Source organism: Phaseolus vulgaris, chromosome 3 (genome assembly GCF_051622355.1).
Source record: "Phaseolus vulgaris cultivar YP4 chromosome 3, ASM5162235v1, whole genome shotgun sequence".
In the NCBI taxonomy this organism is placed as follows: Eukaryota; Viridiplantae; Streptophyta; class Magnoliopsida; order Fabales; family Fabaceae; genus Phaseolus; species Phaseolus vulgaris.
In genome coordinates, this window is record NC_143500.1 from 45,831,115 (window position 1) to 45,841,047 (window position 9,933).

Sequence of the window (9,933 nt, forward strand, 5' to 3'; positions counted from 1 at the left end):
GGTAATGTCTCTCTCAAGTTCTTCTGCTACTGATGAATTTTCAAGCGCGGGTGGTGAATCAACTGGCCGAGTGGTTCGAGAAGAAGTTCCTCCTGAGTCAAAATCTTCTTCTGCTACTCCATCTTGTATGAATGATTCAAGTGGAGCTCCTACTATTGATGTTCCTCAAGAAGTCGATTTTATGTTGCCTCGGAAAAACCTTCGTCCGGGTTATCAGTGGGTTAACCCTAGGGTTCGGGAATATTTTTCGAAGTATCGTTCTGCTACCGAACTTCGTAGTTTTCTTTCTCATTCTCAGATTTATTATTCTGATATTGAAAACGATATTATTTCCTTTCGGCGTGTTGGGGATGTTGATAATGTTTGCCATGGCCGAGAAGATGATAATTATGAATTTTTCTATTTTTATGCTTGCTTTTTTAGAGACCTTCATATTCGATTGCCTTTGAACAACTTTCAAATAGGCGTTCTTAATTTTCTTAATGTTGCCCCTACTCAGCTTCACCCTAATGGTTGGGCTGCCATGCAAGCCTTTAGTATTTTGTGTAAATTACTGTCGCTTTCTCCTAGTCCAGCTTCGTTCCTGTATTATTATAGTTCTCGGCCTGGTAAACGACCAGGATGGCTTTCTCTTATTAGTAAATCCAACGTTTGCTTCCTTAAACCTTTTACATCATCTTATAAGAATTTTAAGGGAGGTTTTTTCAAAATTCTAATAGAGCCGATAGGGAAAGAGTATTTTTTCAATGGAGAGTCTCCAAAATTTCCTCTTTACTGGACAAGAGATCCGGTGAAGTTTAATTCAATATCTTTTCACTCAATGGGGGCGGCCGATCGTCATGTTATTGAAGTTTTCAGTCACCTCTCGTACCAAGTTCCCACTCGCGCCTTGCTACAATTGTACACTTCGTCCCATCCACGAGAAGATCTTACTGGTAGGTGGTTGTTCTTCATGTACTTGTTTGATAGGATGTGTTTTTTAACTTTGCTAAGTTTTTTATTGATTTTCAACTTTGATGGCAAGCACAAATTTGAAAGCTCAGTCTTATTTTTCGAAGCTGCTAAACAAAATAGGTGATGTAACTCCTCGGCGCGAAAATGTGGTGAATCCTGTTGTTGAAACGGAAGAAGCGGAGCGTGTTGCACCTGTTGAAATGGTTGAAGTTGCGCATCATGTTGATGTTGCTGGGCCTTCGAAAAAATCAAAGAAACGAGATAGAAGCAGCAAGAGATCACACTCTTCTTCTCGGCGTCATCGTCGTGTTGAGAATGTGTCATCGGAACCACTTTCTGAAACCATTTTTTGTGCATCAACTAAGTATGCGAAGTTTGTCCAAACTTCTTTTAATGAATCGTCTTACAATATGTTGAAAAATATGAATGCTGCTTCATTGGCTGATTCGATTATTGAATTGTCGAGTAGAAGTTTGTTGATTGGAAAAATGATGAAGGAGAAAAATGGAAACTGTGTGTCTTTATCTGAATTTGAGAAATTGAGGACTGACCTTGCTGAATACAAGGAGAAAACGAGCTCTTTGTTCGAGCAACTAGAAGAAATGAAGAAACAAAAAGGTGAACAAGAAGTTGCAAAGGAAGAGTTTAAAAAAGAAATTGTTGAATTGAAGAATGAAAGCTCGAGGTCAAGTGAAGAAAACGCTCAACTCCGTAAAGAGAATCAACTGCTGAATGAGAAGGTGTTAGCGTTATTGTCTACGAACGAAGCCGACAAAAATGCCATCAAACTCATGGATGAAGAGATAAGTCAGCTGAGGACCAACGTTTTTGAAGCCGAAAGCTTTATATTTGAACAACATCAACTTGGTTTTGAGAAAGCGCTTCAACAAGCCAAATATTTTTATAGGATTCCACTTGATGAAGGCAACTTTGATGTTAAAAAGGATTTTTACAAGGGTGAATTGGTGCCGGCTAGCGAAATCCCAGACACAGATGCTGAAGATGTCAATATTGAGAGCTAGAAAGGCGTAGGTGTGCTTGCCGAAAGTATATTTATTTTGAACTACAAATCCATGTATGGATGCTTTTTGATATGCTAATCCATGTGGGGGGATTCGTTTTGTTAAATGTACTGTCTTTTTGAAAGCCTTAATACATATAAAGTGTTAGATTGTCAACTGTTATATTGTTTTGCATTATTGGTCGTATTCTACATAATTGTCATCCACCGAGTTAATTGTACTATTCTTAATGCGATGATGTTGTTCATACGGCGAGTACCTGTCGGTTTTTATCCGAAAGTGGTTTCGAAATAACGGATTCTTTGTGGATTTTGTAATCTATGAACGCATGAAATCAAATTGATGTAAAATATTATAATGGGTATTGATTCATAATTTATTAGTGGTTTTATCCAATTTATTATCAACAAAAGTATGGTATGCGAGTGAATTTTTTATTGGAAATGGAAGCGTTCGAGATCACAAGTTTTTATGAATATGCGAATTTTCGGATGGATTTTCTCTTAGAGTGAAATCATCTAAAGCCGAAAGTTTTATGAATACGTTTCTTTTCGGGTGGGTTTTCACTTAGAGTGAAATCATCCAAGACCGAAAGATTTATGAATGTTTCTTTTCGGGTGGGTTTTCACTTAGTGAAATCATCCAAGACCGAAAGATTTATGAATACGTTTCTTTTCGGGTGGGTTTTCACTTAGTGAAATCATCCAGGACCGAAAGCTTTATGAATATGTTTCTTTTCGGGTGGGTTTTCACTTAGAGTGAAATCATCCAAGACCGAAAGCTTTATGAATGTTTCTTTTCGGGTGGGTTTTCACTTAGAGTGAAATCATCCAAGACCGAAAGATTTATGAATACGTTTCTTTTCGGGTGGGTTTTCACTTAGTGAAATCGTCCAAGGCCGAAAGATTTATGAATACGTTTCTTTTCGGGTGGGTTTTCACTTAGTGAGATCATCCAAGACCGAAAGTTATGAATACGTTTCTTTTCGGGTAGGTTTTCACTTAGAGTGAAATCATCCAAGACCGAAAGCTTTTATGAATACGTTTCTTTTCGGGTGGGTTTTCACTTAGTGAAATCGTCCAAGGCCGAAAGATTTATGAATACGTTTCTTTTCGGGTGGGTTTTCACTTAGTGAAATCATCCAAGACCGAAAGTTATGAATACGTTTCTTTTCGGGTGGGTTTTCACTTAGAGTGAAATCATCCAAGACCGAAAGCTTTATGAATACGTTTCTTTTCGGGTGGGTTTTCACTTAGAGTGAAATCATCCAAGACCGAAAGTTATGTAAATGAACGACACATTGTTAATGGATAATGCTTCTTCATTGATGGATAGATATATATATACAGCCTTCTTTGTACATCTTCAAATTTCAACTAAAATAAAACTTTAAATGACTTGTATTCCATGTTCTCGGTACTATTTTTTCTTCTAGAGTTTCTAATCTGTATGCTCCATTTTGCAAATTTTCGAGTATCCTGAATGGACCTTCCCAATTAGAGGCCAATTTTCCATGTCGCGGATCTTTTCGTGCATCAGTTCGCATTCTCCATACTAAGTCCCCCTCCTTAAAATCTCTGAATTTTACTTTCGCATTGAACCTTTTCATTGCTCTTCTTTTTACTGCTGCCTCTTTTATCTTTGCTCGTTCTCTGAGTTCTTCAATGAGATCAAGGTCGGTTCTCAAGCATTCATTGTTAATATTCCAGTCTTCTATCTGCCTTCGTAACGTTGGTTCATTCACTTCTACAGGTAACATTGCATCCGTCCCATATGTGAGGTTGAATGGTGTTTCACCAGTTGAAGTTTGTGGTGTACATCTATATGCCCATAAGATCTCTGGTAACTTCTCTGCCCACAAACCTTTGGCATTTCCTAACCTCTTCTTCAATTGTCCCAAAATAACTTTGTTTGCAGCCTCCGCTTGTCCATTCGTCTGCGGATGTTCAACTGAAGTGCTTGTTGACTTGATTCCCAAATCTGCATAAAATTCCATAAGTTTTTTGTCAATGAATTGTCGGCCATTATCAGTTATTATGGTGTGTGGGATTCCAAATCGACATATTATATTTTTCCATACAAATGTTTGAACTTGCTGAGCTGTTATCTTAGTCAGTGCTTCTGCTTCTATCCATTTCGTAAAGTAATCTACAGCGACTATCATGAATTTAGTTTGTCCTCGGCCAAGTGGAAATGGACCGAGTATATCAATTCCCCATTTTGCAAAGGGCCATGGAGAAGTAATTCCTTGTAACGCCTGTGCTGGTATATGGTTCAAACTTCCAAATTCTTGACACTTCTTGCATGTTTTAACATAAATTTCACAATCTTCTCGGAGTGTTGGCCAATAATATCCAGCTCTGCAAACTTTTGTTGCCATTGTTCGGGCTCCACAATGTAAGCCACATATTCCTTCATGAAGTTCTTTCACTACATACTGAGCTTGCTCTTTTGAGAGACATTTCAACAAAGGTATCGAATATCCACGTTTGTAGAGTTCATCTCCAATTAACACAAAACTAGCTATTTTTTTGGTCATTTTTGTATCCAATTGAACACCTTGCTCTTGATTCTTTATGGCTTCCAAATATGTTTCTATCCATTCATCTGTTGTTGTGGTGACGTTGCAACATTCTTCGAAACCGACTGTCGGGTGACTGAGGGTTTGTTGTATAACCGAATTGTGTTGGAGTTGCCGTTGTTGACTTGCCAATTTGGATAATGAATCTGCTTTCATGTTTAGCTCTCTCGGAATATATTTTATTTCAGCTTGTTTGAAACATTGCATGACATTTAATACCTTATGATAATATTGCATCAATAATGGATCTTTTACCTGATAATCTCCTCGTACCTGTCCCACTGAGAGCTGAGAATCACTTTTGCAAATGACGTTTTCAACTCCCATGTCTCTCGCCAGTAGCAGTCCTGCAATAAGAGCTTCGTATTCGGCCTGGTTGTTGGATGTTCTGAACTCGAATCTCAATGTCATCTCTATTTGGAAGTTGTCTGGTCCTTCAAGTACTATCCTTGCTCCGCTTCCTTTTTTGCTTGATGCGCCATCTACATACAATATCCACTGCTCCTGCTATGCTGTTGTCGGCATCTGGATGATGAAATCTGCAAGGGCTTGATTTGATTGGTCCTCTCGGTTCATACTTGATTCCATATTCGGAAAGCTCCATTGACCATGTCACCATCCTACCTGCAAGTTCTGGTTTTCTCAAGATTTTTGATATTGGATAATCTGTCCTCACAATTATCTGATGATTCTGAAAGTATGGCCGAAGACGTCTTGCGGCGTACACCAGGGTTAAGGCGACTTTTTCTACTTTGGGATATCTGGTTTCAGCATTTTGGAGGGATCTACTTACGAAGTATATTGGTTTCTGGTCTGGATTCTCTTGGATTAACGCTGCTCCTATGGCTTCATTGGAAGTTGCTAAGTAAACTATGATGGGTTGGGTCAACTCAGGTTTGATTAGGATTGGTGGTTCAGCAACCATGCTTTTGATTTGAGAGAAGGCTTGCTCACATTTTTCATTCCACTCAAAGGTTTCAGATTTTTTTAACAGGCTTATTATCGGTTTAGTTTTTTCGGCTAAGATCGGTAAAAACCTTGACAATGAATTTAGCTTTCCCACTAACCTCTGCACCTCTTTCAGGTTTTTCGGGTTCCCCATCTTCATAATTGCTTCACATTTATCAGGATTAGCCTCAATCCCTCTGTTGGTCAACATAAAACCTAGAAATTTTCCACCTTTGACGCCGAATACACATTTTTCTGGGTTGAGACGTATATTGTACTCTCTTATGCGTGAAAACACCTCCTCAAGATCTCCCAAATGTTTCTCCACTTTCTCTGACTTCACAACCATATCGTCCACATATACTTCCATGTTTCTTCCAATTTGATCTTTGAACACCTTATCCATCAATCTCTGATACGTTGCTCCGGCATTCTTTAAGCCGAAAGGCATGACTTTGTAACAATAATTTGCCGTATCTGTGGTAAAAGCTGTTTTGGGCACATCTGGCTCATACATCTGTATTTGGTTATACCCTGAATAAGCATCAAGAAAACTCATCATTTCTTGTCCAGACGCCCCATCTACCAATCGGTCAATGTTGGGCAATGGATATGTATCTTTCGGACAAGCCTTATTTAAGTCTGTATAATCTGTACACATTCTCCACTTTCCATTTGGTTTTTTGACGAGCACCACATTGGACAACCATGTCGTATATTGAGCTTCCTTAATGAAACCGGCTTGCATTAACTTCTCAGTTTCTTCCATTGCTGCCTTTCTTCTCTCTTCACCCAACTTTCTTCGTTTCTGAGATATCGGTCTTGCTTCTCGGCATACCGACAACTTATGACAAATTACCTTTGGATCAATTCCAGGTATATCAGACGGTGCCCAAGCGAATAAGTCTTTGTTGTTGCGTAACAATGTGACAAGTTTGTTTAACAATTCTTCGGGCAAACTTCCACTTATATAAGTGCATTGCTTCTCATCCCGGCCTAATACCACAGCTGTAGTCTCTTCTTTCGGTTCCAACCTTTCATCATTTAATCTCGGGTCCAAATCCGCCATTGCCACCATTCTTTCGGTATCTTTGTGTGTTTTTAAATTCATCTTTAGACCGGCTGCATAACATTCTCGAGCATCTCTTTGATTAACATAAACTGTTGCTATCTCCCCCTTTTCTGTTGGAAATTTCATTGCTAGATGTGGCGTTGAAACTATTGCTCCCAACTTATTCAAAGAAGAACGTCCTAACAACACATTATACGACGTAGAAGCATCCACCACCAAATATCTGATTTTAATCTTTTTAGTCTTACTTCCTCTTCCGAACGTAGTCATCAAATCCACATACCCTTTCGTGCTGACTCTCTCCCCTGAAAAACCAATGATTTGTTCTCGGAAAGGTACAATGTCTTCTTCTTTCAGATGCAATCTTTTGAAAGTATCCCAAAACAGAATATCAACTGAGCTGCCTTGATCAACCAAGGTTTTCATGACGGCATATTCGGCTATTTCAACTGTTATCACCATAGGATCGTCGTGATCGGGATCAATTTCTTGGAAATCTTCATCTGTAAAAAGCATTGGTGGCAAAGTTCTTCTTTTAAAAATGTGGTTAATGGTCCTTATACTTCTCCAATGTTGTTTCCTTGCTGATGATGATTCTTTTCCAGAGAAACCACCTAAAATAGTGTTTATAAACCCCCTGACAGGTCTCCCCAAGCTTCGTTCCCTACTTCTCCTTACTGATTGTGTGTTTTGATAAACCCTGTCATTTCTTCCTTCTGATCTTCCACCTCTTCTATCATCTCTTTTTTCTATTCTTTTTTCTCTTTCAAATTTGTCTGCCCTTCTTCCCCCTGTTTCAATTCCTTTCAATCTTCTCTCCGAACTGGTCCTCAGTCTAACATTTCCTCCTTGAACAAAACGCTTCAACTGCCCAGCCTGAATCAATTCTTCTATTCTATCTTTCAACCCGACACACTCCTCTGTATGGTGGCCATGATTTTTATGATATTCACAATGTTTGGTGTGGTCGGCCCTTTCCGGTGTTCGCACTTTTCTAGTTGGTGGTATTATCTCTGCCGCCATGGCTTCTTGTAAGACTCTTGTTCTGTTTGTATTTAAGGGTGTGTATTGCTGGAACTTTCGGCTTCTGAATTCTTCCCTGGCTCTTCTAGCCATAGGTCCACTTTCTTTTTCTATCACCTTTTTTTCACCTCCATCCATCCTTGCCTGGTTCCGGAACTCTCTCAGTTCTTCCATTTGCATGAACTTTGACGCTCGTTGTCTTAGCTCATCTAAACTAGTCGCAGGTTTCTTGCAGAGACTATCAGCAAACGGTCCCGGCTTTAATGCTGTTATCATATGATGCATGGTAACCTCTGGGCTGAGGTTTCGAATTCCCAGGGCAACCTTCCCAAAGCGTTCCATGAACATTCTTAACGACTCTCCCTTTTCTTGCCTTATATTCACCAAAGCAATCGAAGTTAAACAATGGGGGCGACTAGTTGCGAACTGAGCTCCAAACTTTTCCACCAATGTATCAAAACAATCTATGCTCAAAGGCGGAAGGCGTGTGAACCAACTTAACGTTGTCCCTTTTAAGGTTGTAGGGAACACTCTGCACATAATAGCATCGTTCCACGTATATAGACTGATCTGCGTGGTGTATACCGCAACATGTTCATTAGGGTCTGTGCTTCCGTCATACTTGTCAATAGTTAAACTTCTCCAATTGTCAGGCAATGGAGTATCAACTATAACATCACAGAAGGGATGTTTTCTTGAAGATGCTCCTGCAAAAACTTCAGAATCTCCAAGGAATCTTCTTTTCGTTTGGGAACTTTCATTATGATAAACCCTCTCATTGACTTGTGCTCTTGGCTGAACAGTTTCAAATGATGCATTCAAAACTGTCTCCTCTTGTAATTTCCTCCTCATGCGTGCATTTTCGGCTCTTAACATACTCAGCTCTTCTTCATTACTCTTTTTTAACGTCTCGAACTCTTTTTGCAGCTGCACCAACATTGTCATTGGCATACTGACGTTATCTACTTACTCTCCGTCTTGTCCTTCTCTCTGATCCATCTTGTCTCCTACCTTTCCTTCTAACTAGTTCTCGGCCCCACGGTGGGCGCCAAAATGTTCTTACAAAAAGGGACCAAGAACACTCAAACTAAAACAAGATGGCCTTTTACAGATCTTCTGATTTCGGGCTATACTCTCGGGTTTCTATTAGGCTGGATTACTTCTTGGGCTGGACTCTCAACTGGGCTAGGCTCGCGGTTGTTCCTCTCGGCTGCTTCTCTCGGCTATTCATCTCGGCTGTTCTTCTCGGCTGCACCACTCGGCTACTCCTCTCGGTTGGTATTCATCACAGGTGGGGGGATGTACCTGCAAGTCGCTCCGATGCCAAAGTCAGAAACAATGTAATGGTTTTTCAGATAAAATCACTCTTACCTTTTTCTTGTGCTGACCTCCTATTTATAGGGTTTCGTTGATGGACCTTCAACAGTACTTTTGGACTTTCTTCTCACACCTTTTTATTACTTTTACACCCCCTTGTGCAAGTTCCTTATTTAAATTGGGTTTTATTATGATTTTTATTATCTTTTCAGGTTTCGGTTTAAAGCTCTCGGTTTCAACCTTTTTCCCTTGTTTACTCAATGTTGTTCTCGGCCTAAACCTCTCGGTTTTAGCCTACCAGTACAGATTACTTAATTTATATAGTATAAATGTGATTATATATGGTTGTTGTATGATCTCAACATATAATTTTAAAGAAAAATTATAAAAAATTATGTACCATTTGATATTTATTGAATTTTTTTTATCTTATTCCGGTTAAGTCCCTCTGAACAAGCATTAGTATACATTAAGAAATTTAACTCCGTAATATTTAATCTTTTAGTTTCAATATCATGCAATAATTAGTTTGTCAAACATTGATTAATTTTGCATCCAATACTAAGAAGTATACGTTAGCTGATAAGGTTGTGTATAAAATGGATAGGCCTTTGCGTTGCGTTGCGGAAGCGGCAGTGTAAGATGTGACGTAGAGTAATGGTATTTGTCCCTTATTGTTATTGGAAACAACAAAACAAAACAAGCTTCACCAAAGGGGAATTTCATTCCTTCAAGCCTTCAACCAACTGATACTGTTCAGATTCAGCACTTCTAAGGTCCCAACCCTATCTTAGACAATACTTTGCTTAATCAATAATTTTTTTCAGACAAGGTACCAAGTTTAATACATTATAGCTACTTTCTTAAAAATCATATAATGTAATATCAACTTATAGTTTTTGTTCATTAATTGAAGGTTACAATCTGTCACAATAGTGTTTGGTCATTGTTAAGCTCTCAATTATTAACACTTACCTAACTCAAATTATTCTCTCTTGTCTAAGACACTTTTTTTT

General features: G+C 38.9%; 1 protein-coding gene across 1 annotated transcript; it reads right to left on the reverse strand.

The window, feature by feature from the left end:
* Nucleotides 1-4,993: 4,993 nt before the first annotated feature.
* LOC150028870 (uncharacterized) lies at nt 4,994-8,545 on the reverse strand. Its single transcript, XM_090300161.1, has one exon. The coding sequence runs from the start codon at nt 8,543-8,545 to the stop codon at nt 4,994-4,996; it is 3,552 nt and encodes a 1,183-aa protein (XP_090156287.1).
* Nucleotides 8,546-9,933: the final 1,388 nt, after the last annotated feature.

Coding starts and splice junctions, on each gene's coding strand:
- LOC150028870 (XM_090300161.1), bottom strand. CDS start 8,545: ATGACAATGTTGGTGCAGCTGCAAAAAGAGTTCGAGACGTTAAAAAAG.